At 59.7% G+C, this 25,521-nt stretch overlaps 6 protein-coding genes across 6 annotated transcripts; 3 read left to right on the forward strand and 3 right to left on the reverse strand.

Moving 5' to 3' along the window:
- Positions 1-278: 278 nt before the first annotated feature.
- Positions 279-1,811, reverse strand: MYCTH_2299887 (uncharacterized protein). The gene has a single exon (XM_003660948.1). The coding sequence runs from the start codon at positions 1,767-1,769 to the stop codon at positions 612-614; it is 1,158 nt and encodes a 385-aa protein (XP_003660996.1). The 5' UTR covers positions 1,770-1,811; the 3' UTR covers positions 279-611.
- A 44-nt stretch (positions 1,812-1,855) lies between these two features.
- On the forward strand, positions 1,856-2,557 carry MYCTH_2299888 (uncharacterized protein). The gene has a single exon (XM_003660949.1). It carries the CDS (start codon positions 1,989-1,991, stop codon positions 2,367-2,369), a length of 381 nt encoding a protein of 126 aa, XP_003660997.1. The 5' UTR covers positions 1,856-1,988; the 3' UTR covers positions 2,370-2,557.
- A 933-nt stretch (positions 2,558-3,490) lies between these two features.
- On the reverse strand, positions 3,491-6,343 carry MYCTH_2299891 (uncharacterized protein). The gene is made up of 2 exons (XM_003660950.1): positions 5,039-6,343; positions 3,491-4,903 (listed from the first exon to the last, which is right to left on the reverse strand). Exons 1-2 carry the CDS (start codon positions 6,096-6,098, stop codon positions 3,891-3,893), a joined length of 2,073 nt encoding a protein of 690 aa, XP_003660998.1. The 5' UTR covers positions 6,099-6,343; the 3' UTR covers positions 3,491-3,890.
- A 732-nt stretch (positions 6,344-7,075) lies between these two features.
- MYCTH_2314374 (uncharacterized protein) lies at positions 7,076-8,154 on the forward strand. The gene is made up of 3 exons (XM_003660951.1): positions 7,076-7,260; positions 7,385-7,946; positions 8,016-8,154. Exons 1-3 carry the CDS (start codon positions 7,153-7,155, stop codon positions 8,045-8,047), a joined length of 702 nt encoding a protein of 233 aa, XP_003660999.1. The 5' UTR covers positions 7,076-7,152; the 3' UTR covers positions 8,048-8,154.
- Positions 8,155-8,328: 174 nt separating this feature from the next.
- On the reverse strand, positions 8,329-23,631 carry MYCTH_97310 (non-ribosomal peptide synthetase; the record flags this gene model as incomplete). The annotated part of the gene is made up of 5 exons (XM_003660952.1): positions 8,329-8,469; positions 8,565-9,299; positions 9,402-17,190; positions 17,258-17,331; positions 17,434-23,631. 5 exons carry the CDS (start codon positions 23,629-23,631, stop codon positions 8,329-8,331), a joined length of 14,937 nt encoding a protein of 4,978 aa, XP_003661000.1.
- A 1,008-nt stretch (positions 23,632-24,639) lies between these two features.
- Positions 24,640-25,149, forward strand: MYCTH_2124711 (uncharacterized protein; the record flags this gene model as incomplete). The annotated part of the gene is made up of 3 exons (XM_003660953.1): positions 24,640-24,752; positions 24,808-24,923; positions 25,058-25,149. The coding sequence occupies 3 exons, from the start codon at positions 24,640-24,642 to the stop codon at positions 25,147-25,149; spliced, it is 321 nt and encodes a 106-aa protein (XP_003661001.1).
- Positions 25,150-25,521: the final 372 nt, after the last annotated feature.

A 25,521-nucleotide genomic window follows, 5' to 3' on the forward strand; every position in this document is an offset into this window, starting at 1 on the left:
CCAATATTGGAAAAAGGTTGTAGTATTGTAAATAGTTCAAAAGAGCGATGTCTCCTTCCCACGTTTGCTGGCCCTGTGGCTCTGTATAAGTAGAGGATAGGAACAAAGAACCCTCCGTTTGCCAGCCCGTTTGCCAGATCCACAGGGCTTATCTTACAAACGCGTCCGCAGACAAACGAACTGTATCACGTTCACTCCTCGGGTCTTACTCGTCTTACTCATCCCGGGACACGGGCTGGCAATGTTTGACACTGTGTAATATCATAGGGCTTAATATGGCTATTAGTGGAGTCTCGACCCCGCGATCAGGCGAGGGGAGATGGACGAGAAGGGTTCAATCTTGTATCTCTTACACTGCTATAACGAGCAAAGATCTTAGCTATTCAAGGGCATTACGGGGTCCCAGAGTCAGGGCTCGTTCCCCTTAGTTGTACCCGATTAACCACAGAGAGTAATTTTTGCCCAATTTCTACACGAACCGAAACTCTCCCTTCTCTTCCCCTGGGACGATAAGTTTTTGAGCAAAACACAACAGACGCAATTGACTCCAGCCACCATGCAATGCCGAATGCCTCGTCATGAAACCAAATGATGAGATAATAATGAACGCATCAGACCAAAACAGAAACAGCCTTCCCGCGATCCTCCTTATCCTTCTTCATCTTGAAGAGCTGCTTGATCATGTCCCGCTTCTTCTCCTTGGGCTTCCCGGCCACGCTGCTCGAGTCGTCGCGCTCGCCGTCTCCTTCCTCGATGGCCTTGAGGCCGCCGACCTTGGACGAGTGCTTTGACGATCGCGAGACGGTAGAGCCCTCGTGACCGCGGCTGCTGCGATGGCTGCGATGGCTCCTCTCGCTCGCCGCCTCGCTCTCTCCGCCGTCTCGGTCTGTCTTCTTGCCCGAGCTGCTCTTGCGATCCGAGACCTCGGACTTAGCGCGGCTCTCGCGATACCTGCGGCTCGCGCTGGTGCGGTGGCTGCGGTGCGACCTCCGCGACCGGTCGCTGCGGGCTCGGCTGACTTGCGAGACCGAGTCGCACGGCTCCACCTCGTCCAGTTCCTGGTTGAACTGCTCCTGGAGCGCGCGCTCGGCCTCCCGGCTCATCTGCTCGATATCGGCCGCGTCACCCTCAAACGGCACAATTCCGCGCCGCCACGTCTCGATGCTGCTGAGCGCCTCGACGTCCTTCAGCACAAGGGCCTCGTCGTAGCCGGCGGCGCCCCCTCCGGGAGCGGGGAGCGGAGGGAGCGCCTTGTCGTGCGCCACGGTTGGGTCGTGAGCGGGCGCGGGCGCGGGCACCGGGCGCATCTCAAGGGGCGCCTCGAGCGTCTTGGAGGCGGCCGTGTTCTTGATGCTCTTCACAATCTTCCACCCGCCAAACATGACAACCGTGACGCCCATGGCGACGCCGGCGCCGATCAGGAACTGCGGGCTGGCGAGCAGGGCAAAGACCGCGGGGCTGCCGCCCTTGAGGAAGGCCAGGAAGGCGGGGCTCATCTTGCCGATCAGGGAGCTCAGCTCGGCGAGCGAGAGGGCCACGGCGGCGGCGGCATCCGGGTTACGCTGCAGGCTCTCGATCATAGCGGATGCCGATTTTTGGACGCAATGGGCCTCCTCAAGATATTCCTCGATGCGGTCCATCAGGCTCAGGGCTTTGGCTTCCTGCGGATCTTCCACCGGCGGCAACCGGGCGTCATCGTCGTCGTGAACCGGATCGAGATCTACCCGGGACTCGAGGTCGGGCGGAATGTCGCCGTATGCGAGATTCATGTCGATAGATTTCTTCTTGGCGAGCGCTGGATCAGAGCGCCGGCGTAGGACGAGCTGTCGCGTCCTCCGCCGGCGCTCTGATCCAGCGCCGGTTTCCGACTCGGATGGTGGCGGGGCTCCCGTGGCGGGGGTCGGCCGCGAGAGCTCCATGTCACGCGGTGCCGTCTCGGTGGGTGGGCCTCGATAAATCTGGGACGGTGACGTCGCAGAGATTTCGGAATGGGCCTTGAGGTTGCCCTCGGTCAGGGCGAGCGGGCCCTCGGGGGAGCGGGGCTGGCGGGATCGCCGAGAATGGCGACTGTAGCGAGACGAGGCGTACGAGCGGGTGTCACCGTCGTCGTGCGACCTCCGCCGACTGAAGCTGTCACGGATGGAACGGCGGTCGTACGCATAGTCGGCGTCGTCGGGGTGAGCGCCGCCGTGGTAGTGATAATCATCGTAGTACGGATCGCCGCGGGCCACATCAAATGTCTTGGCTCGCTGGATCCCCGCACGCTGGGCCTTGACGGCTTCCCGTCTGTCGCGGTAGGCCGCGTGTGCCTCCTTGAAGATACCTACAAGCTGCTTGCCCTGAGAGGTGTCAGTGTCGTCCAAGTATGACCGCCCTGTCCCCGAAGCGAGGATTAAAGGGGTCACATACTGTGCTGATAACCTTCCCCGAGTTGTTGATGATGGTGATAATCTCCGTGGCTGGCATTGTGGCGGTCGAAAAAAAAACGAGGAACGAGTGTGGTTCGAGTTCAATGTCGGGCTATCAAGCCAAGCGTTGCGGGCTTTCCATGCCGCGGGGAGGGGAGAGAGGTCTTCTCGGATTCTTGCTCTGCTCAGTTCGGCAGAGGCTTCCTCTCTGATCCGTCCAGTTGTCTGTCCGTTACTAAGGCCGGCTTTCTCAGGAATGGCTTTGAAACGGCCGATGAATTGGAGAGCTTAAAGAGATTGTGAGAATGCGTCGAGATGGGGGCCGGTGCCGTGCAACATGGCGCCGGCCTACCCGGCGGGCGCTCATCGGGCTAAAAATGGCGGCCAGATCGAGAATTGTTTCAGGCGTTTCTCGATGCCATGCTGGCAAGCAAACGCAGTCGCATGCAGGGCGGCCGGCATGATTGGACGGTCCAGCATCGGGCATGAAGCAGCAGGAACCCCACCACGTCGCTGCATGCTGGGAAAGGTTCCGAGCGGCGGCGCGCTGTCAAAGGAGGCAGCCCTTCCTGCTCACCGCATCGCGCCCCGGTCACTGGTCGCGCGGGGCGTTAATGCGGGGCACGGCTGCCGCTCCGAGAGCTGCAATAGGGCGGTGACCTTAGTCTCGTGTAGTCGATGAGGTCGCCAGCCGCCGAGCACGGGACTTCGGCCGTCAGGTGGCTGGGATGAGCGGCATAGCAGTGATGAGTTGGCGCTGTCCCAAACGGGGGCATCGAACGGTTCCAATTGTTCCGTTGTCTTCTCCGGAGAGGAAGGGTCTCGTCAGTCCAGTTCAAGGAAAAGACGTGTGGAGCACCTGCCAGTTCATCAGCATTAGCGAGCCCCACCTTAAGAGTTCCGCTGCGACATCCAGCCAGTTCTCGCAGGTGTCAGGCAGCATTCACCAGCTGGAACAATCTGTGCCTTTGCGGTGATGAAGGAAGGAGCAGGGAATCATGTGGGCAACCGCTCACCACGATCCCAAAAATCGCCCCATTTCAGCACGGGAACCTCTTCGGATTACCTAATGATTCGTGGCCCTTTAGCGGCTTCTACCATATCTTGAACTGTCGGTTGGGATGTCAGGACCGGAAACCGCCATTCCTTGGAGGGAAAAAGGGGTCGAGCTCGAACTGGAATCATGAATCAGATCTTTTTAGGTAGACATACTGCGTTGGACGCCACCGCTCCTGCCCGATGCTGCTATCTTCATCGAAGCAAAGACTAATAAACAAGGAAGAAAAAAAGAAGGGTATCCAGCTAAGCACACTCAATCCATCCTCCATCTGTGACCATTCCAAGTTGAACTATCCAACCAGCCCAAAAAATAGAAATAAAAATGAAAAAATAAAAATAAAATAAAAGACGACACTTGTCGACGCCGAGCCATATGCCAACCTCCAGCTGCGATGCTACAGGCGCTAAACAACACACACCGGGCTAAGCAATATAAACCGGCAGACGGCTGCCGAGAAGTTCGCTCTTAGGGAACTCCTGCACGTCCTTCTTGTCGAAATCGTGTAGCAGCAGCCAGCACAGCATGCGCAGCACCAGGGTGCACCAGATCGCCGCGGCCTTCGACTCCATGAGGGGGATGTTATTCCCGTCGTCTGAATTAGGACCGGGGCCACTCGAAACTTGGATCGTGACCTGAAGTTTATCCCTCTGCTGGCCGCTCTCTTGCTTCTGTAAACGGGGCACCGGAGGAGTCGTGGGGCCGGGGGGCGGCGACGACGCGGGGGTGGTGGTTGTGGGCCTGGCGGACGGCGCTGAAGCTGTGCACCCCTTCGCGCCGCTATCGCTGTCGATGTCCTTGACCGAGGGCTCCCGGGAATGCATCGAGGGGGCGTATTGCGTGGTCTGCCGACGGCGGCAGTACCACTTGACGGCCTCGGTCTTGACATGGCGGAGCACCTTGAAGAAGTAGAGTTCCATGAAGGCCTCCTGGCGCTGCTCGGGGTTGGCGGCTGTGAGCTCGTCGAAGTGCTCGGCCCTCCGCTTGTCGCCGCCGCCGCCGTTGACGCTCCTGATGTCGTGACCGCTCTCGGCGGTGCTCTTTTCGTTGATCAGGCGCATTACTTCCTGAAAGTGCTCGCGGAGGACCATGCGGACGAGGTCTCGGTCGCACTTCTTGAGAAAGTCATCGCACTGGTCGAGAACCTCGTGCAGCTTGCTGAGCAGGGGCAGCGAATTACCCGGCGTCTTGGACTTCATGTCCTCGCTCAGGGCGTCGACCAGCTCCTTGGCGACTGTCTCCAGTTTCTGGATCTGCGCGTTGGGGGGGAGGTCTAGGGCGTCCGTATCCGAGATCCTGTTACGGTATTCCTTGACCAGGCGGCGTAGGTTGAAGAACTTCTTGTCCCAGCGATACGGCGTCGGGTTCGGCAGCATGCGAAAGCCGCTGTCGCGGATGTGCAGCGTCTTGCCGAGCATGCCCAAGAGCTCAAAGGGGACTGGTACTGTCGTGTCAGAAACAGCAAAAGCAAATATATATATTAAAAAAAGGTTAGGACACCAAAAGGGGGGGGGGGGGAAGCGCATGTGCTTTTTTTTTCTCTTCTTAACAAAGGGGCCAGGGTGAGGCATACCTGGGAATAAATGACGATGCTTGGCTTCTCTCGACCGGAAATAGTTGGCCGTGTCGGTGTTGCACTGGATCTGGACCATGGTCTCGGCGATCTCGTCCATGCTGCCGAGCTGCAGAAAGCCCATGTCGTTTGTGTCCTCGTTGGGGAATTCGATCCTGCGGGGGTCCTTGCTCTCGCGGAAGAGGGTGGAGACGAAGCCGCAGCAGAGCTCCTTGACCTCGTCGACGGGGATCACCCTGTTCTCGCGGAACTTGCTCTTGCCCGTGACCTGGAGGGTGAACATGACGCCGAGATCGGGAACGTTGACGCCGGTCAGGAGGTAGCCGTTGCCCTCGGCGCGGTAGCGGTCCCGAGAGCGGTCAAACTCCTTCCAGTATATCCCCATCATGGCGGCGATCTCGAGCAGGTGGCATATGGTGGTGGTGGCGTAGGGCTTCTTGACGCCGGCCGGCATGGTGTCCCAACTTCGCTCCTTGGGCTGCAGGGCGACGGCCAGGGTGTGCTGCTGGAAGGTGACGGGAGACGGCCTGTACGGCCAGTTCAGCTTGTAGTGCTCCTTCTGCCACTCGGCGCTCTCATTTTCCATAGTCTGCAGGTGCGAGAGCAGGACGACCCACGAGGCCCGTTCGTTGTCGGCCGTATGCACCCTGCTCTCCTGTGACCGGCGTTGCCTCTCTTCGTCGTTGGCCAGCATTGCACGCGTCTTCACCAGGCTCTCCTTCGTGCCGTCCACAAAGCATATCGGCTGGCCCATGATGGGCCCTCGCAGGTTATTGGTCGGGCAAACGAAGATGACGGGGGTCTGGAAGCGGACCTCGAAGCGCAGCTCTGTCGGTCGGAACTTGCGCTTTTTGGACTCGTGCCACTTGCCCATGACGTTCTCGCCGCAGTTTGCGTACCCGGCGGCCGAGGCGATGTATTGCTGGAGAACCTGTGCGGCGGTGCCCAGGAGAGCCACGAGCGAGATGACGAGGGCGGCCCAGTTGACAACGCTGTCGTCGTCGTCGCCGCCGCCGCAGCCGCAGCCGCCGCCATTTTGGGCGCTGTTGCTGTTGCTCATGCCGGCTCTGGTTGCGAGATGGCTGTAGCTCGGGTTCTTCGAGGGGGGGATGGCTGTGGTAAAGGGAGTGGCCAAGTCAGGGTGGTCGAGGGCGCCCACAAGGCTCTCTGCGCAGGCGGCGACGTCGAATATCGTCGAGACCGGGGCGGATTATTCGGTTTGGGCACGTCGGAACACTTGGACGCCGGCTCGACCTTGCGTGAACAGACTTTCCATTGAATATGAGAGAGAATATGAATTTCAGCTGTGGACGCGCCGCTCTGGCCGATCTGGCCATTCTGGCCGGCCCAACCGCGCCTCTGGCTCGCCGTCCTCGGGCATTGCGACTCGCAGAAACTGGATACCCCGGGGTTGCAGGAGCTAGGCACAAGGCCACCAATGGCACAGCGTGGTGGTACGGTTAGTTGGGAGCTTGACGCGCCAGCCCGACCAGGGTTTCGCACACTGCAGTCGATCGGCTTGGTCCGTAGTTCAGCTTGGCGGGGCATAATTAGTTCGGCTGAGCGGGGCAAGCCACCGGGGGATCATTCCCGAAACAAATCCAAAAAAGCCCAACAGCTGCAGAGCAGACATCCATGAGGCATCCAAACCCGCACTCCCGAGTTGCAACATTAACGAGAGGTTGATGGACGGCATCGGCTCGCTTGGGCTCATTAATGTGTGGGGTGTGGGATTGTTGATTACTGCCCCAAGTGGGAGCCTTGTGTCGCTGCAGGGAAGGGCCTGATTTTGAGGCGTCGTACCTGATTGTGCGGGGCTTTCCCATTTCTGCTTCCTGCAAAAAGGTCCCTTGAGCGATGGTTATTAACGAAGGGTAACCATGACGTCACACCATCACTGAAGAGCAATAGCAAGATCGAATGATGATATCGGAGGTTTACAACAGGGCACAATGACTTCCCCAGTGATTTATTTCCAGTGAAGGTACAGTGCTGTACATAACTACATACAGATACCTGCCTGAAATTCTACACAGTCCAGTCTCTCGCTCCAAAAGAAACCTCATCCGGCGCAAGCAGAACCTGATTGGTTCTCTAAAGCAACGAGCGACACGATGGCTTCCGCTACGCACACAAAGGACCGCGATGCTGAGCCCAGAGTCGAGGGTGAGCAGCGCAGCACAAAGAGCACCGTCCTCGAGACGGGCGCTGCCATGACGCAGGCAAGACTTCCCCTTCTCTTTTCCCTTGAACCCTGCCTTTTCTTTTCATTGGCTTCCCGCCGACAGCGGATAACGACAGAACTGACAAGCCCCAACCCCCAACCCCCAACCCGAAAACGAACAGGACTTCTCGCCCCTGCAGAACGTGTGCGCGCACCTCAACGCCTTCCACGTCTACGCGTCCGACCCCAGGCGCTTCGTCGAGACGAACCACTACTGCGGCCACCTGACCGAGGACGTGTGGCAGTGCCTGCTGTACGACAGTCCCTCGCCGGGGGCGCGCCTGATTGGCGTCGAGTACATGATCAGGCCGCACCTGTACGAGAGCCTGCCGCAGGAGGAGCGCCGCCTCTGGCACAGCCACGTCTTCGAGGTCAAGTCGGGCATGCTGGTCATGCCCCGGCCCTCCTCCGCTCTGGTGCCCCAGGCGCTCTGGGAGAAGGCCGAGACGGCCGAGATGGGGGAGGTCGTGCAGCTGTACGGCAAGGTCTACCACCTCTGGCAGGTCGACCGTGGTGACAAGCTGCCGCTGGGCGAGCCGCAGCTCATGACGAGCCTTAGCGCCGCCGACCAGCTGCCCGGCCTGGAAGCTGTCCTGGACGAGCGGGATAAGCGGTTCCCGGGATGCGACTGGCGGAGGAAACGGGAGATTAGGAAGGACATCAAAGAGCCACAGATACATCCCGGTGAGTGCTCGTGTAGATTACGTCTGTGGATTAGAAGCACCCCGCTTACAGAGTATTATGTACATACAGACGCCGACTATACGTGGAAGAAGAAGGCATGAAGGGCCAAGGGAATCGGAATGGTTTTGGGGCAGAGGGTGCCGTCATGGGCCGGAATTCACATGCAAATCTTGTATCTCTTTTTCGATGCCTATCTATCTCTCCACCGAGAACCTGTAGCCGGGTTTGGGCGCCCTTATAGCCTACCATCCTGGCCGTGGTTCCCTAATTCATCCTCTCTCTCTATCTCTCTCTCTCTCCCGAACCGCCCCCCCTCCCCAAGCGGTGTTGGCAAAGCTCGACTACCTGAAACAAGAACGTCCTTTGAGCGAAGACGGACTGATCAGAGCACGCCCGTCAGCACGTCCACAATACCCTCGAGGATTTTAGCAGCTCCATCAGCTCCTCTCAGCCTTTGACCCGGCCCGAAAACACCAATTGTCATTTGGTTATCTTGCAGCGAAACTTCCACGTCAATGGCGTCCTATCGAACCATTAGCAGCAGGATCACTAGGGTGCTCGTCTCATCCTATTATTGTGCGTATTGAGAAGACCTTCATGAAGAAAAAAGGCACCTACCGGAAATGCATCCCGCACGGGATTGCTGGAAAGTTCTCCGGCGATATCTCCGTCAAACCAGTCTCCCTTCAGGTTCTCAACGACAACAGCATCGTCCGCTGCTGGCTCGCCCACCAACTCCCACCGGACCTCCTTGCCCTTCCTCTCCTCCTCCTCCTTCTCGTTCTCGTTCTTCTCCTCCCCTTCCGTGTCACCCGAAGAACCGGGCAGTGGGGATGCCGCAAGGAAGTTGACAAACGAGTCGATCGTCACTCCCGTCCAGTCCTTGATCTCCCAGAGCGCCACTTCCACGTTGACGGGCGACGAGATGGCGTGGATGTCGGCCTGGACCTCGGCGGCGACCTCGAGCAGGCCGGGCCCCGGTCTCGGCGCGACTCGGAGCGGCACCAACCGCAGGAACGGGTAGACGCTCGCGCCTGGTCCGTCGTGGCCGCCGGCGCGGTTGGCGAGGTAGATGCCGAAGACGACGGTCTCGGGCCGCGGCGATCCGCTCTCGGCCGCGGCGGCAGAGGCGAGGAACTCGGCGTAGGCGGCGAAGAAGAGAGCCTGGAAGCTCACGCCGCGTGCTTTGCAATGGCCGACCAGCTGCGCGATCCCCGCGGCCGGGGCGACTTTCTTGACGAGGCCGACTCTAGACGGGGGCTCCTCCGGCACTTCCTCCTGCGGCGCCAGCAGCGGCCGAGACGGGGCGTTGGCGAGGTACGCGGTCCAAAACTGCCGCCTCGTCGTCTCGTCCTCCGCGGCTGAGGAGGAGGAGGAGGAGGAGGAGGAGGAGGAGGAGGAGGAGGAACGGAGGGAGAGGACGCTGTCCCGCCGACCGGGAACAGGGCGCCGCACCGGCTCATTCTCTACGTCCTGTGCGGCGCACAAGGCGGCGAATCTGTCCATGATCGCCGACAGGCTGACGGCGTCGTAGAGAGCGTGGTGGATCCTCAGCCGCAGCAGCCACTTTTCTCCTTGCTTCTCCGCGTGCAGGGAATTGTACGGCTGTCGAGGGTGCTCCGCTGCCCGGCTGCTCCAACTGTTGTTGCCGTCGGCGGGAGAAGGGCCATCGTCCTGGTCGGCGGTCGAGGAGGGATGCAGGATGACTTGGAGAACGGGAGTTGCCCGAGACTCGGTCGAGAGGAAGATAGTCCTGAGAGCGGGCGTCTCGGCAGTCAAGACTTTCCAGGCCCTGGCTATGGTGTGTGCGTCGGCGTGTCCGGATATCGCGTATCGGAAGCACGGATAGAAGACCGCTCCGCGCGTGTTTTGCCAGGCCGAGAGCATGTGTACCTGCATGGGAGTCGCAGGCAGGACGTACTCCACCATGGGGGTGCTCATCCCAATGCCGGCCAGGGCGGCGTCGAGGTCAAAGCCCGGAGGGACGGCTACCACCTCGGTCCGGGGTCCATTGCCATCACTTGTTCGCGCCGAACCGACCGGTGCTGATCCAGCTTCACGGGCACACTGGGCCATCCGGGAGATCGACCCTGCCTTAAGCATGTCCCGGAGTCCTATTTTGAGACCGCTCTTCCGGAGCAGCGATACCGCCTTGATGGCGCTGATCGAGTCCAGACCGAGGTGGTAGATGTTGTTGCTCTTGAGGATCGTCGCGGCCGGCACACCCGAGACCTCTGCCAAAACCCTCCTGATGGTCTCCTCGGTCGATGACCAGGAAGCATCACCGCTGTCGACTGCCTCCTGGGTGGCGACGGCGCCGGGGGACCCTTCACTGATATTACTTTCTCGAGCCTGGAGGACGACCGGGGGCTGACCACATATGGACACCTGCTCCCCCGAGAACTCGAGCACGCTTGCTTCGGGAGAGCGCATCATGCGGCCGAGGAGCTCATCGAGATCCCGCAGAATCTGCGACGTTTCGTTCCGCGATGCGAACGCTCCGTCGCAGGCGATTCGCCAAATCAGTCCCGAGTCCGCCGTCACCTCCATCTCCACGCACACGGGATATTCTACCGCCGACGTCCCGCCCACGGACCTCATGAGCGGCCCGCTTCCCTGCTCGTCGATGATGTGCCCCGGGAGGCCGCGCTGCTGGATGAACAAGGTGTTGAAGAGCGGGCCGTTGCTCCTGGCCAGTCTCTGGGCTTCTCTCAGGGGAAAGTGCTGGTAGGAGGCGATATTCCCCATGTTTTCCTGCATGTATCGCAGCCACGAGGCGACCGTGCCGTGGAGAACGGTCCTCACGGCCACGGTGTTCATTGTCGGGAACAGGAAGCGCTCGAGGTTCTCGTCATCGCGGCACGAGAGCACCACCCCGAACGTGACGTCCATCGACGCCGTCTTTGCGGCCAGCAGGGCTGACCAACAGGCCTGTCCCAACGTGTGCATGGTGACCGCATTGGCTTTGCAAAAGGCTGCGATCTCGGGGACTGGAACGGAAGAGGCGGCTTCATCTCTGTAGATCGGGTGGTGCGCTTGGTCCGGCGACCCTTCTTCTTCGGGGAACATGGTTGGTCGGGCGCCCTGGAGGAACCCCGACCAGAAGGACGGGGCTTCGCGATGCTCGGGCAACAATACGTCTCGTAGTTGGTTGACATATGATGTCGTGTCCTGCGGCTGGTATGTTCCGTGGTAGGCCTCGTGGACGTGTCGGTGTAGAAGGCTCAGCGACCATCCGTCGTACAAGGCATGGGCGATGGAGAGAACCAGGTATCTCTTTTGGCCCGCCACGGATGCAAAAGCGAGTTGCAAGAGGTTGGACCTCCCGGCGCCCTTGCGAGCCCGGAGGGTGGCCGTCTGGCAGACTTTGGCCAGCTCGTCGGGGGAGTTCAGGCTGACATCGGTCATGTAATAATAGGTACTCGAGGCGCTGCTAACGACCTGGCAGTAAGACGCGTTGAGGCAAGGGCTTTCGACCTGTAGAAACCGAGTTCGGAGGATCGGGGAGCCGGCGATGACGGTTGTCCACGCGTTCTTGAGCTTGGCAATGTCGACAGAGGGCGCGATTTCCAAGATGTCGTGGTTGAAGTACAGCTCGAAATCGGACTCGACCATCTCCGCCAGCATCGTCTCCTGGAGCGGAGTTGCCGGGAGCACAACGTCGTCTGCTGCGAGCTCGGCACCCTTGTCAACAATATGCTGTCGCAGGGTGGTAGCGAGCCGGGACACCTCGTCGAGGTCGGGGTCGGACGCGTCTTTGATTCCGTTCTGGCCGATGTGATGTTGATGACGTCTGGCCTGAAGGATCTCCGCGATGGCCGCGATTGTCTGGGCTTTCATGAGCTCACTCGTTTTGAGTTCCATCTTCTGTTTCCTGAGAACTGCAGCCAGCTTGATGATGTCAATACTGTCAAGGCCGAGACCAAAAAGCGGTGTCGTTTCCGTCACCGACTCCGGATCTGTGCCGGCGAGAGAGGCTATCTCATTGCGGATCGTGAGAGCTTCTTTGCTCCAAGTGAAGCTCGACTCGGCAGCAGGAGGTGCGGCATGGTTGTTGTTGTTGTTGTTGTTGTTGCCATTCACCAAAACATCATCTCCTGCGCGTGCAGCTAGCGTGCCGCCCGCCGCAGCCTCGGTGGTGATTGAATCATGGCTCCCGGATTGTAATACGAGCCCATCCGGGTTCTCGGCCATCGCCTCCAACGCTTGTTCCAGGTCGCCCATCAGCGCCAGAACCAGATCTTTTTCCGCCCGCGCAACAATGAGCAAGCGCAGGTGGCCATCGGCGCCCAGTGTGGCTTCCAGGGCTAGCGGGTAGTCGGCATTAGGCTCCGAGTCCTTTGCTGTCCACAAGTCCTCCCCATGCTCAGCCAAGGTTTGTTCCTCCAGCTGGAAGGAGAAGAGCGTGTCGAACAAGGGCCTGCCCCCAGAGCACCACTTCTGGATGTCGCGGAGAGGCACGTGCTGAAAGGGGAGCACCGCCGTGTTGTAGTCGTGGCATCGTCGGACGAGGGACGCCCAGGTAGATCCTGCTTCGGACTTGATGGCGCGCGCGTGGAACGGGAGCGTGTTGAAGAGGGGCCCGACGACCATCTCGGCACCGTCCAGATCCATGCTTCTCCCGGAGACTATCACCCCGATCGTCGGGTCGGCGGATCGGTGTTTGGCTAGCACAGCAACCCACGCAGCCTGTACCAGCGCTTGGTGGGTAACTCCGACGCGGGTCCTCAGTGACTCAAGGGGCCCGAACGGAACTCGCTGCTGGTGGCTGGTAACGGACGAGTGGGGAGTGCTATCGCTCGGAGGGATTGGGGTAACGCCTTCGAGGTGCTCGAGCCAAAACGACTTGGTGTTGCCGAAATCCCGCAGCGGTCCGTGGCACAGAGCCTCAAGGAAGGACGGGGCCGGAGCAGCAGCACCGTTGGTGCTCGCCGCGAGCTCGCCGTTCAGTGTCCGGTACTCTGCTATCGCGCGGTCGAGAACGAAGTTGATGCTGTTGGCGTCGTACAGGGCGTGAAATATGTGCAAGACGAGCAAACGAGCCCCTCCTGCGCTGGTAATGAGGGCAGCTTCCAGGGGCTGATACAGGCCCTTTTGGTTCCGCTCGATCCATGCACCTCTTGATTCCCGAACCGCGTTCGTCAGTGGTGCTCCAGCTTCGAGCAGGACATCAGCCCAGGGAAGGGGATACCGGTCGACAGCGACCTGGACCACCCCGTCGGCCGTGCCTACAAACTTGGTCCGGAGGATGGGAAGGGCGTCGATGGTTCTCTGCAGAGCATCGCGGAGGTGCGTGGTGGACACCTTCGGCGATAGAACGAACTCGAACGAGTTGAAATAATACGCAGCGTCCATGGCTGTGCGGGAGATCATTCCCTGCTGCAAAGGCGAGCACGGGGCGATGTACTCGACTTGGTCGGGAGTGACGCCGAGCTCGCGACAGACGGACGCGCGGTGCTTGTGGGCACACGCCTGGACGAGCTGCCGTGCGTTGGCAACCGACTGGGATACGTCGACGGGGTTGGGATGTTGATGTTGGGCCTCAAGCGCGGCGACGAGGTCTGCGAGCAGCGGGTGTTTCAGGATCAGTGCCGGGCTGGCTTGTGCAAGTCCCTCGCTCTTCAAGGCTCGGGAGAGCCGGAGGACGGTGATAGAGTCGATGCCGAGTTCGAAGATGCTGGACCCGGGGGTGATGACGCTGGCATCAACCTTCTGCATCGCCGCGATGACTCTTGCCACCCTCTCCCCGGCCGCCCCGAGTGTGCGGTTCGACACTCCTCGAGAGGAAGACAAAGACTGTACCAGTGTTTCGGGCTTCAAGGACGCAAAGAGTTGCCTGAGTTGCCTCAGCTCCGCCTTGTTGTTTGCGGAGAGGGGGATGAAGGGGACCTGGAGGATGTACGTCGGGACCATGTAGGCCGGGAGCTTGGAGCGGCAGGCGTCTCGAGCACGGTGGCAGAGCTCGACTGCCTCTGGGCGGACCGAGACCTCGAGGACGGCGCGTCCATCCTTCCGTGCCGTCCTGCCGCTGTCCGTGGCGATGAAGGAGACGAGCACGTCCTTGTGCTGCTGTGCTTCGCTGCGCACGACCAGCGTGGCCACGTCTCTGACCTCTTCGACGCCTTTCCGGATCGCGTGGTTGATCTCTCCGATCTCGAGGCGCTGGCCGCGGAGCTTGACCTGGTCGTCGGCGCGGCCAAGGAAGTCGAAGCATCCGTCGTGGAGGAGGCGGACGAGATCGCCGGTCCGGTAGACGCGCTCCCCAAAGTGGCCGAGGATGGGGAACCTCTCAGCCGTGAGGTCCTCACGCCCGAGGTATCCCTTGCCGACCAGCCGGCCGGACACGCAGAGCTCGCCCACGCCGCCGCGCAAGACGGGATGCTGCGTCCCCGGCTTCAGGACGTAGGAGCCGACGTTGATGAACTGCCGGCCGATGTTGGACGGTCGGCCGTTGGCGGGCACGCGCGGGAAGGCCGTGACGCCGATGGTGGCCTCGGTCGGGCCGTAGAAGTTGTAGATGACCCGTTCGGAGCCCCAGGCGTCAAGAATCTCCTGCTTGAGCGCCTCGCCGCCGGTGATGAAGACGCCCCGGCAGAGGCTCGGCACGTCGTCCGGGCGGAGCAAGCGGGCGAGGCTGGGCGTCAGGTCAATGTGGGTGATTTCGAGGCGGGAGATGGTGCCGGCCAGGTCTTCGAGGATGAGATCCCGCGGCGCCGCCACCAGGGTGATACCGACGGACCAGCTCCAGTACTGCTCCAATACGGACACGTCGAAGTGCAGAGACGCGAACTGGAGCCACCTCGAATTGGCTTGCCAGTGACCTCGAAAGATGTGTTGGAAGGCGAGCATGCATTGGACCGCATTGTCGTGAGTGATCTCGCATCCCTTTGGCGTCCCGGTCGTGCCGGACGTGTAGAGACAGTAGCAGACGTCGTTGGGCCGGAGCTCGCGGCGGAGCGGTGGAGGCCCGGCAGCTGCTGCCGAAGACAAGGACAACTGTTGGTCGACGACGAGAGTCGGTAGGGTATCGGCAAAGTCGGCCTGGTCCCGCAACGCGCTCGACGTGATCAGCGCCGAGGCGCCCGAGTCTCGGAGGATGAACTCGTTTCGGGCCCGCGGCGCTGTGGGATCCAGGGCGACAAAAGCGCAGCCAGCCTTGAGGATGCCCAGGATGGAGAAGTAGGCTTCCGGGCATTTGTCAAAATAGACGGCGACGATACCTCCGGGTTCGGCATGGGGAAGCACCATGTGAGCCACGCGGTCGCCGTTGTCGTTGAGCTCCTTGTAGGTCCACCGACGCCCGACCGGCGCGTCTCCGTCGAATCTCTCCACGAAGTGGAGGGCTGTTGTGTCGGGGGCTTGAAGAGCCTGCCGCTCGACGAACTGGTGGAGGAACCGAACCTCTGTTGGTATCTCGGGCATCTCCGGGGGCAGGATGGAGAAAAGATCGGGGTGGGTTCTGAACAGATCCGTTTCCTGCGCGAGGGGCTGGAAAGCGAGATGCTGGACTGCGGCGTCGAGCTGTCTCAGGAGCAGGAGGGCCTGCTCGCTCGCGAGAACGTGGCTCGGGAAGGTAGCTCGGTAGCCCAGATGACCGCCGTGCCCGGATTCGACCTCGACCGACACGGGGTACTCGACGTTGGCGCTCTCGTTGACCACCCGCCAAGGGTGTTCTGCGCTCGCGTCTCGGGCCGACTTCTGGTAGACCAGCAGCGTGTCGAACAGTTTGGAGTCTGGGCGTCCGAGCCACTGCTGGATGCGTGTGAGGGGTTGGTGCTGCTGCCTGTAGAGCTCGGTGCCGTACCGCAGCATCTGGGCCAGCAGCGCCTCGTTCGAGCTCGTGTTCGTGGCGATGACTGGCAGCGTGGAGACGCACGGGAACACGGCGTCCCTGGTTGCGTCCGTGTTGCGACCGGAGAGCACCACGCCAAAGACGACCGAATCCTCGCCAAGGTAAGCAGACAGGACCCGTGTCCAGGCCGCCTGTAGGACGACTTGCAGAGTATGGCCAGATCTCGAAGCAGCCTCTTCTAGGTCCGTCAGCCGAGTGGTGCTCATTACGGACTCGGTCAGCATGCGGCGCTCTGTCTCTTGTAGGGGTGTCAGTATCGGGAACCTGTTGATGACGACCTCCTTGGCCTGCCGCTTCCAGAAATCGGCCGAGTGGTCTCTGTTGGCCGAGACTTGACCAAGGATATCGGTGACGGCCTCTTCAATGGAGGGGCCTTCGACCGGGCCCACGCCATTCAATGCTGCCCTCGACAAGTCGTCGAGAATCGCCTGAAGCGACTGGGCGTCGTATAGCGCGTGGTGGATGGCGAGATGCATTTCAACTCCCGCGCCGCCGTCGACAACGATATTAACGCTCCACAGCCGTGTGTGAGGATGTTGAAGAGCAGCCCGGGAAGCATCAAGGCGCCAGCCGTTGAAGTCGAGCTTGTCGGATGAGCTCCGAACGATGTCAGCCGCCATGTGCTCCGACATGTCTGCACGATATTGGACCATGGCAAACATCGAGTCCTCATGCTCGACTGACACAATCGCCGTTCGGAGAATTGGATGAGCTCTAATGACGGTATGCCATGCCCCAGCGAGTGTTGCTCCATTCACCCTATCATCGTCCAGCCGAAAGTGAACAAAATTAAAGTAGTCTCGACCTTCCGATTTGATGAACTGTGCTACCATGGCGGACTGGAGAGGGGTGCAAGGGAGCACGGCTTCGATTGTGTGCGCCGCAATTCCGTGGGCCAGCACTTGCTGCTTGACATGCTCCTGGAACCTGGAAATGTCGTATGTGGCCAGGGGCCTCATGTCTGAGCTGCTAGTGTCGAGGTATCTCGCGAGACCGGCGCAGGTTGGGTGCTCGAGGACATCTCTCGCCGCTACCTTGCTATAGCCGCGTTTCCGCAGCTGAGAAGCAATCTGTACTGCGCTGATGCTGTCAAGTCCAAGCTGATATATTGTCGTGTCATGTTTGATGTTCTCTGAAGCATGCGAGGTCAAGCTTGCCAACACGGACCGAACGGTGGCTTCCGTCGTTGTCCAATGTTCAGACATGGATCTCTCCTGTGCTGCAGCAGAGGCCGACTGCGTAGGACGGTACTCGATCTGGCGCAACCTTTCGGCGAGACTGGGGGGAAGATTATCGCGATTGACATAGGAGCTCGGAAACTGGAGGCAGTCTCGTATCGCGTACAGAAACAAGTGGCAGGCCAGTTCCGCGACTTCGCCCGGGACGGATTGACTGCGAGGGTGTGTGTGAGCAAGAGGGAAAGGGGTCGAACACGCTAAGGTCAGGCGGGCATCATCACCTTGGATCGCTATGCATCCGGACAATGAGACGGTCGAGCTGCTCATCGGGTATCACTTCACAAACAAGGGGTACCTAGTGTCGTCAGCGCGTCACACACACACTCTCTCTTTCCCTTCCTCTCTCTCTCTTTGTCCACCCAGATATGTAATTGTTGCCCAAAAACAAGAAGCTTACATCCATCTCTCCTTCGTCTCGCTCAAGTGTCCAGATGGACTGGTTCAGTGGCCGAGGGGACTGCTGAAGAAGCAACAGGGTGTCGAACAAACGCCGGGTACCGCTGTTCTTGGGATCTAGGGATTGAATTCGCCTGAGAGGGGTGAATTGGTACTCCATCATTTCAGTGTTGAGGGCCTGAAACGCCCCGACTAATTCGAGGTTCCTCTGTCTGCTGGAGAGATCCATGCGGATGGGTATTGTGTTGAAGCACGGGGCCACCAGCTCATTAATGCCGTCGATGGGCAGAGATCTGCCGTTCACAACGTTGCCAAAACACACGTCGTCGGCCTTCAACATGCATCCGAGCGCGGTTGCCCACGCTGCCTGCACCAGCGCCAGAAGCGAAACCCCGAGTCCTTTGATCCGCGTCTTGACCTCGTTCAGGGGCATGTCGAGTTCCGAGCTCGACAAACTGGTTGGCGTGCGAGCAGGCTCAGGCTCCGCGACCAGATGCGCCGTCAGCTTTGGTTCGTAGTCCCTCAGGTGTTCGAGCCAGAAGCTGTCTGTAGATGCCGGCAGTCGGAGGGATTCGCGAAGGAATTGGTCGTAAGAGGGAGTCTGCGGAAGCGTAGAGCCGAGGAAGTGCTGCTCAACCTCATACAACAACCTCTCGACGGCCACGCCGTCATACAATGCATGATGGCACACCAACGACAGGTAAACCCTGTCGGCCTGTACGATGGTTGCAAAGGATACCGCGGGCTCCAGCGAATCGATCGCGTTTGGGACCCCTAGAGCGTGTTCGGACATACAGTCCTCGAGACTGGAACCGGACGCGTCCAAATGGATCCACGACGGTTGCCATGAACCGAGCACTGCCTGCAGCATCGGCCACTTGGCATCATCCGTTTCCACGAAGCACGTCCGGAGGATATCGTGACGGGCAATCATGCTGTTCCAGGCATCCTTCAACTTCTCCAGGTCCCCATTGACTCTGAACAGCATGCGGTTGAGATATTGGCCGTTGCCAGATGACGTCGCTAGCATGGCTTGCTGGAGGGGTGTGCAAGGAAGCAATCTGCTGAATGACCTTCCAAGACGCACCAGTCGTGTGGCAACATTGTCAGCGACGTCTTTTGGCAGAGGCCCGGGGGCCTCCCCCTGCTGCAGATTCCCAACGTCCGTATCTGACAACGCCTTTGCAAGCCTTGCCACGCTCGAGTTTCGCAGGATGGTCGATATCGGAACTCGTTTGCCTAATGTCTTGTTCAACTGCCTAGACACTTCAATCGCCGATATGGAGTCTAGCCCGAGCACGGCCAACGGGGCCCACCTTTGGACATCGGCCCTGTCGACGTTTAGAGCACTGGAGACAACGTCGGCGATCTGCGTTTCAATGCTGGACCATTCCCCATCCGTCTCGACTTGGCTGGGTCCGTGGGTGACGAGGGCAAGGCGCTCCTTTCCGAAATCCCGGTATGCCTGCTCCAACCGCTTCCTGTCAAGCTTGCCCGACGCGGTGACGGGCAGCACCGAGATTGGGATGATGGCCGAAGGGAGCATGTATGCCGGCAGCCGGGACTCCAGAACGTGATGTAAGGACTGGATATCCTGCCTGATCGTGTCATCCAAGTCCAACACGTTAAACTTGCTTCCCTCGATCGCGGCTGGGACGAGGAAGGAGACGATCTGAGCTCGGTTCCCTGTCTCTTCTGCCCCCAGGAGCAAGGTGGCGCAATCGGCAGCCCCCGCCTGCCGTATCGCCTCGGTGATCTCCTGGAGTTCGACGCGCTGGCCCCTGATTTTGATCAGCTCATCTGCTCGGCCGACGATGACCATGGAGCCGTCCGGAAGCATCCGTCCGAGATCACCCGATCTGTAGATCCGGCCGTAAGCGGGATGGCTTATGAATTTCTCTGCCGTGAGCTCGGGCATTCCGAGATAGCCAGCAGCCACCTGGTCGCCACCGAAGCACAGCTCCCCCAAGCAGCCGTACGGAACGACCTCTGAGCCGTCACGAGCCAGGACAATGGTCGAGGTATTCTCGAACGACCACCCGAGATGTCGTATGGCCTGACCGCGGCCCATCCTCTTGACGCTGCAGATGTTTGTGGTCTCAGACGGACCGTACCCCTGGTAGAGCTTGTCTCCCCAACTCCGAGCCACGGCCTCGGTCATTGGCTCGCCCGCGGTTACGAGAAACTCGACGAGGGGGACCTTGGCCGGGTCTACCAATGACGCGACGGTGGGAGTCATGCTGAGGTGGGTAACCTTGAGCTTGCGGATCGACCGCTCCAGATCCTCGAAGAGGGTGTCATTGGTGCCGGAGCAGAGGCACATTCCCCTCGTCCAGGCAAAGAATATCTCAAAGACGGAGACGTCGAACGCCTGCGAGCAAGACTGCAGGAGCCTAGAGTCCTCCTTAACCGGGTAGATACGCGACAGCGCGTCGAGGTTGCTCATGATGTTGAGCTGGGTGATGCAGACACCCTTGGGCACCCCGGTGCTGCCGGAAGTGTATATGACGTAGGCCGGCCGGTTTGGGTCAGCCGGCGGCCTGGCGCTCAGAGTAGGAGCAGTCTGATCTCGAAGGTCGAGAGACTGGAGGTCGATCAAGGTGCACGGCAAACGCTGCTTCAGCAGGTCGTGAGTAGCAGTGTCTACTAGGCAAGTTTCGACGTCGGCTTGTTGGAATATGGTCTCGATTCGAGCAACAGGAGTGTTGGGCAAAAGAGGTAAGTACGCGCAGCCGGCCTTGAGAATGGCAAGGATGCCGGCATAGAGACGGATGGACTTTTCCATGACGATGGCGACTACTTGCCCCTCCCGGACCCGATGTTGTTCAAGGCGCCAAGCGATCCGGTTGGCAGTCTCATTGAGCTCGGCGAACGAGATCGTTGTTGTCGTAAGAACACCCGCCGAGATATGGTCCGCAAAGCACACCGCATCCTTGTCAGGGAAGTCCGCAGCCGTCCGCTCGACCGCCGTGGCCAGATCCGGAACCCCAGAAAACGTCGTTGGGTATGGGTTATAGACGGAGAGAACATGCTGCGGCGATGATGCCCGGAGCGAGGAGACCTCTGCTTCCAAGTTCTGGAGCATGTGGGAAACCAGAGCCGGGATCACTCCCTGCAAGATGCCAACTAAAGGCTCTGGGAAAGCGTCCGAATGATAAGTAATCCGGCACTCAAAGTCCTTGTCTGTGGGCTCGACCTCGACTAGGAGTTTCGTCTCCAGGTAGTCGCGATGGGCAACTTGCTTGACAACATTCACCGCCCTCCGTCTGCTGGGTAATGACTCCTGATAGACGAAAAGAACATCGTAGATCGACTGTCCGGGACGGACCCCTGCGGCCCGCTTAATTTCTGCGAGGGGCAACACACCATGCGGGAGCGTTGCCCGATTGCCTGCGTGGACGCTGACCAGCAGATCTCTGATGGTCCGCACCTGAGATAGATCTGTTCGTAGAGGGACGGCCGTGATGCAGGGGCCGACAACGCTCTCTATCTTGGGAACAGGAACAGTCCTTCCCGAGTGGATTGAGCCGATCACTACGTCGTCGGCACCAATAATCGATCCCCAAAGCCATGCGAGTGCTGCCTGGAAAACCGCTTGCGGTCCACAGTCAATGTTTTGGAGCATTTCTCTGAGGTCTCTCGGGCCGACATCCAACAGAACCGTTGACGACTTGACGTCAGGTGTCCTGTTCGTTTCCGGACCGAGGATAGGAAACGGTGGCGGTTGAAAGCCAAGGAGGTTCCCGGCCCAGAATTCCCGCGCGGCATCACACTCACGACCGAAGGCCGCTGAATGGTAGTAGGCCGAGAGGTGCCGAAACTGAGGCCGAGGGGCAAGCTGCTGACCCTGTGCGAGTATTTCCAGATCCGAGAGTATCAGATCGAAGGACCAGCCGTCGTAAATCGCGTGGTGGAGTTGTAGGACAACCGTTGTGTCCTCTCCGCTTTGTGAGAGGGGAACCTGAACACGAAGGGGAGCGAGAAACTCGGCCTCGTCACGGAGCTGGAACTCTCTAGCGGTAGAATCGACGACGGCGGAAACGCTCGATTGGGGGAGCTGCTCGAATATGACCTGGAGAAATTGCCCTTGATGGTGTATAAATCCTGTCCGTAGGATCTCGTTGTCAAGGGCGAGTTGGGAAAACCAAGAGCGGAGCGTGTCTATCGAGAGGTTGCCGGTAAATTCAAGTTCGACCCAGTTGCAATAAGCCCGTGAATCGTTCATGGTTTCAGCCAGCATCGAAGCTTGGAGCGGCGTGCACGGGACGATGGCCTCGATGGGCTCTCCGTGCACCGAAAGGGCAGAGTGGCAGGGCATGTTGGCCGAGATGTCCAGTTCTAGGTTCGCAGGAATCAGGTCAGCCGCCTCGGTCCTCGACCGTACCCTTTTGCGGATCGACGAGATGGTCCGATGTTCCAAGAGATCGAGAGCTCCAACCTCGAACCCGGCATCTCGTAGGACCGAGGCAAGGCTGATGGCGCTGAGCGAGTCCAAGCCCGCCTTGAACAGATCCTGGTGCGGGGTGGCTTTGCATCCTAGACACGAGCCGACGAGCTCGCACAGCAGCCTCTCCAGCTCGTCCTCGTAGGCTATCGGTTGTGTTGTCCCCGTCGTCTGAGCTGCGTAATCGGCGACTAACCGCGCTCTATCCACCTTTCCTGATGGGAGACGAGGAAAGCTCTGCACCAGCACAATATCGCCGGGGACCATATAGCCCGGAAGCCATTGCCTGCACGACTCCAGAATCGCCCTCGTCGAGTCGCCACCTCCATCTCCATCGACACCGCAAAAGAGGACTAGCGTCGCGCCCGTGACGGCAGCCACCGCGCTGTGACAGCCCGGGGTCCGGAGGGCGGCGTGCTCGACCTCGCCGAGCTCCATCCGCTGGCCCCTGAGTTTGACTTGCCCATCTTTTATACGCCCCAAGCACTCCAGAGTGCCGTCTGTGCGCATCCTAGCTTTGTCTCCGGTCCGGTAGAGACGCCCATATGGGGTGTCGATGAAGGCCGACGACGTCTGCTCCGGCCGGTTGAGATAGCCGTCGGCGAGCTGGAATCCCCCGAGAGCCAACTCTCCTATTTCCCCTCGGGGTACGATTTCGATACCCCGGGCGTCCTCGCCCTCTTCAGGTATCTTCAAGACAAACGCCGAAACTGTGTCCAGCGGGATGCCGATGTTGTGGACCGCAGAGCTGCCGGAGAATGCGGGCTGTAGCGTGCAGTGTATTGCAGCCTCAGTTGGCCCGTACATACCCCAGAGCATGCTCGGGTGCCCTTCCTTGCTCCCAAACTCGTGGACCACGGGCAGTGTGAGCATCTCCCCGATGGTCAGCAGCAGCCGCAGGCAAGGGGCGTTTTCCCGCTTGCGCAGCAGGCTGCCCGCAACGGTCGGCGTCAGCTCGCAAGCGTCCACGTCCATGCTCCGGAGAATGCCGGGCAAGTCGTTGAGCATTGCCGAGCGGCTGCAGCTGACGAGCGTCTTTCCCCTGAAGAGCGGGAAGAAGATCTCAAACACGGAGACATCGAATGTCGGAGCGGCGAACTGGAGGAAGCGTGAAAAGTGTGGGATGTGGCGGTCGTGCGCGAGCAGGCTTTGGGTTACGGCATCGTGCGAGACGCCGACCCCTTTGGGCGTTCCGGTTGAGCCTGATGTGTACATGACGTACGCCAGGTCGGAAGGGGAGGCCTCCCTGTGGTTTACCGTCGAGGGCGACTTGTCCAAGTCATCTCGGTCCACTGTCAACACGGAGTGCTCGCCTTGCGGGAGCCTCGGCACGAGTTCAGAAGTGGTAACGACAATCTTGGCAGAGACGTCCTCGAGGATGAACTTTGCGCGGTTCAGGGGCACGTCCAAGTTCATGGGGCAGAAGGCCCCCCCGGCTTTGAGGATGGCTAGCAGAGCGATATACAGCTCGGGGCTTTGCGGGAGGAGAACCGGAACGACGAACGGTCCGGGACAGGCCGATGCCCTGGCGAGAGCCGAGATCCTCAGTGCAAGAAGTTCCGACGCATGGTGTAGCTCAGCATATGAGAGAGAGGTCCGACGACCGTCTGCTCCGAGGAAGTCGATCGCATCCAGTCCGTCTATGGAGCTTGCTTGCACCAGGAGGTGAAGCAAGTTTGGGCCCTCTAACCGTGTTGCCGGGTGGTTGATGATAGACAAAGCGTTTGTTGTTTGGAGGGTAGTAGGGGTGTCCATGATGACGTCGGATCTGAGACCTTGAATTAGTAGACTGATGTCTAGGACTCTCAAATCAATCGGAGAGGTGTCACATACTTGGTACCTTGCAGTACCTGCACTACCTAATTATTCCTGAGCTCGGGGACCCTGACGATCGTCGTCGTCGTCCAACTGCACCCACCACCCAATGACTTTCTCAGGCAGCTACATGTAGGGTTAAGTGAGGTACCTATCGTACTTGTACTCTCTAGTCTCGCACCATCAATAAGCGGGTGTGAAGAGCGACGAGAGGCTAGAATAAGCTACCCCTGATTGGCCGGGCGGGACAAGTGAGTCGAGTTGGAAACAGGCGATTTGATTCTGGGAGCGGGTAATTGGTCGGTTCGAGATTCTTCTGCCGTGTCCCACCTGCCGACGCGGGTCATCTGCACGGTGAGGAGATGGTCATAGGTTAGGTACCAAACCTAGTGTGCATAAGTACCTTACCCACAGGCCGCGATGCAATGTCGCACAACGCCAGTGGGGGCACTTTGTTTGAATATACCGCCCTCACTGAACGGTACTATGCAAAGGGGAAAGAGGGAGATGTTGACCTTGTGTTCGTTGTTACTGCAGCCCGCCGGTCTGTGCAACGCTGAGCTTGTTGCTGCATGCCACTGAGTGGGCTGCTGAATTACTAGTAGTCGAGATGGGCGGAGACTCCGAGCTCCAAGGATAACTTGGCTGGGAAATCAATTGAGCGAGTTGAGTGGGAGAGTGAGTGAGTGAGTGGAGTGGAGGCAGGTGCACCACTTCGCTAGTGAGCCACCTGGAGCCGGACCATCACACCATCCGTGGACGCTCCTACCAAGACGGGTGCCTCTTAGAACTGTCCGAGATTGGGAAGGCGCGGCTTATAACGGGGCGAACCGAGCTCACGCGGGCGGCAGGGTATTAGCAAATGCAAAACCCAAAGAGTAAGGTAGGAGCTTCCTGGATGTGCGGGTAGCTCTGGCGCCAGGGGGTCCCATGGTCACACCTCCAGGCATGCATGCCTCCTCAAGGACAAGAAGCTGGCCTGCCAACATCGGATCCAACCCCATGTCCTGCTCGGCGACCGAAGCGGCGGAATCGCCCGCCCCCTCGCCAGACGATCCGATGTGGTCATCAGAGGAGTTGCGATTGCGTCATGGCTCGGTGAACCCCCGTCCCCAGACCCTCCTCTGACACCCCAAAACGCGGCGTTTCAGGGTCACCTTACCTGGTGCAGGGTCGGTCGGATCGGACAGAGAGGATTCCTCCCGAGGTTCCTAGGAACCCCTCCCGCGACGGTGGGTTGTGTGCCATCCGATAGCCGGTGTGAACCGCATCCAGTCTCGTGCAACCAGCAACCGGGGCTGTGGAGATCCGACGACGTTGCCCACCATAGCCCTCGTTGCACCCCACGCTGCTGACACACAGCAAGGCCACCCGCAGTTCCAAGCTGAAAGCAAGCCCGCCGACTGTGTCCCCACGTCGGCGACGCCTGGCTCGTGGGATGCCCTGTTGCGCCGCTAACTGCATGCACTACGTACAGACCATCACGTCCGGCGTGGGCTCGTAGAACTTAGATGACTAACACCTTACGCTATACGGCGCTTGCTCTGGTTCGAGACATATTTCCCCGTATGATCATGTTTTTAATGCACACCCGTGCCTAACTAAACCAACCCTCTGCTGACATCGACACCGCCCCTCTCGTGCTCATATTAGCGGCCAGCCATGGCCAGGGACCACAGAGTGTTAAATTACTTGAAACCTGGCCATCACTGGCCATTTCAGTGTACACAAGCAACCAGTGTCTTCCAGCCTGAGAAGATGGCGACAGCATGTCTCAACACAATCCTCGGCTCACAACGTCCAGTGACTGTATGATTCAGGTAAACCCCA

The sequence above is a fragment of the Thermothelomyces thermophilus genome, chromosome 1 (genome assembly GCF_000226095.1).
Source record: "Thermothelomyces thermophilus ATCC 42464 chromosome 1, complete sequence".
NCBI classification, from domain to species: Eukaryota; Fungi; Ascomycota; class Sordariomycetes; order Sordariales; family Chaetomiaceae; genus Thermothelomyces; species Thermothelomyces thermophilus.

What these genes read in the sequence shown, in the direction of transcription:
- MYCTH_2299888 (XM_003660949.1), top strand. Translation starts at nt 1,989, where the DNA reads ATGGGCCTTGAGGTTGCCCTCGGTCAGGGCGAGCGGGCCCTCGGGGGA.
- MYCTH_2299887 (XM_003660948.1), bottom strand. Translation starts at nt 1,769, where the DNA reads ATGAATCTCGCATACGGCGACATTCCGCCCGACCTCGAGTCCCGGGTA.
- MYCTH_2299891 (XM_003660950.1), bottom strand. Translation starts at nt 6,098, where the DNA reads ATGAGCAACAGCAACAGCGCCCAAAATGGCGGCGGCTGCGGCTGCGGC. An exon ending in GCATCGTCATTTATTCCCAG is followed by an intron (nt 4,904 to 5,038) that starts GTATGCCTCACC and finishes CGACAGTACCAG; the next exon opens with TCCCCTTTGAGCTCTTGGGC.
- MYCTH_2314374 (XM_003660951.1), top strand. Translation starts at nt 7,153, where the DNA reads ATGGCTTCCGCTACGCACACAAAGGACCGCGATGCTGAGCCCAGAGTC. An exon ending in CGGGCGCTGCCATGACGCAG is followed by an intron (nt 7,261 to 7,384) that starts GCAAGACTTCCC and finishes GAAAACGAACAG; the next exon opens with GACTTCTCGCCCCTGCAGAA. An exon ending in AGAGCCACAGATACATCCCG is followed by an intron (nt 7,947 to 8,015) that starts GTGAGTGCTCGT and finishes ATGTACATACAG; the next exon opens with ACGCCGACTATACGTGGAAG.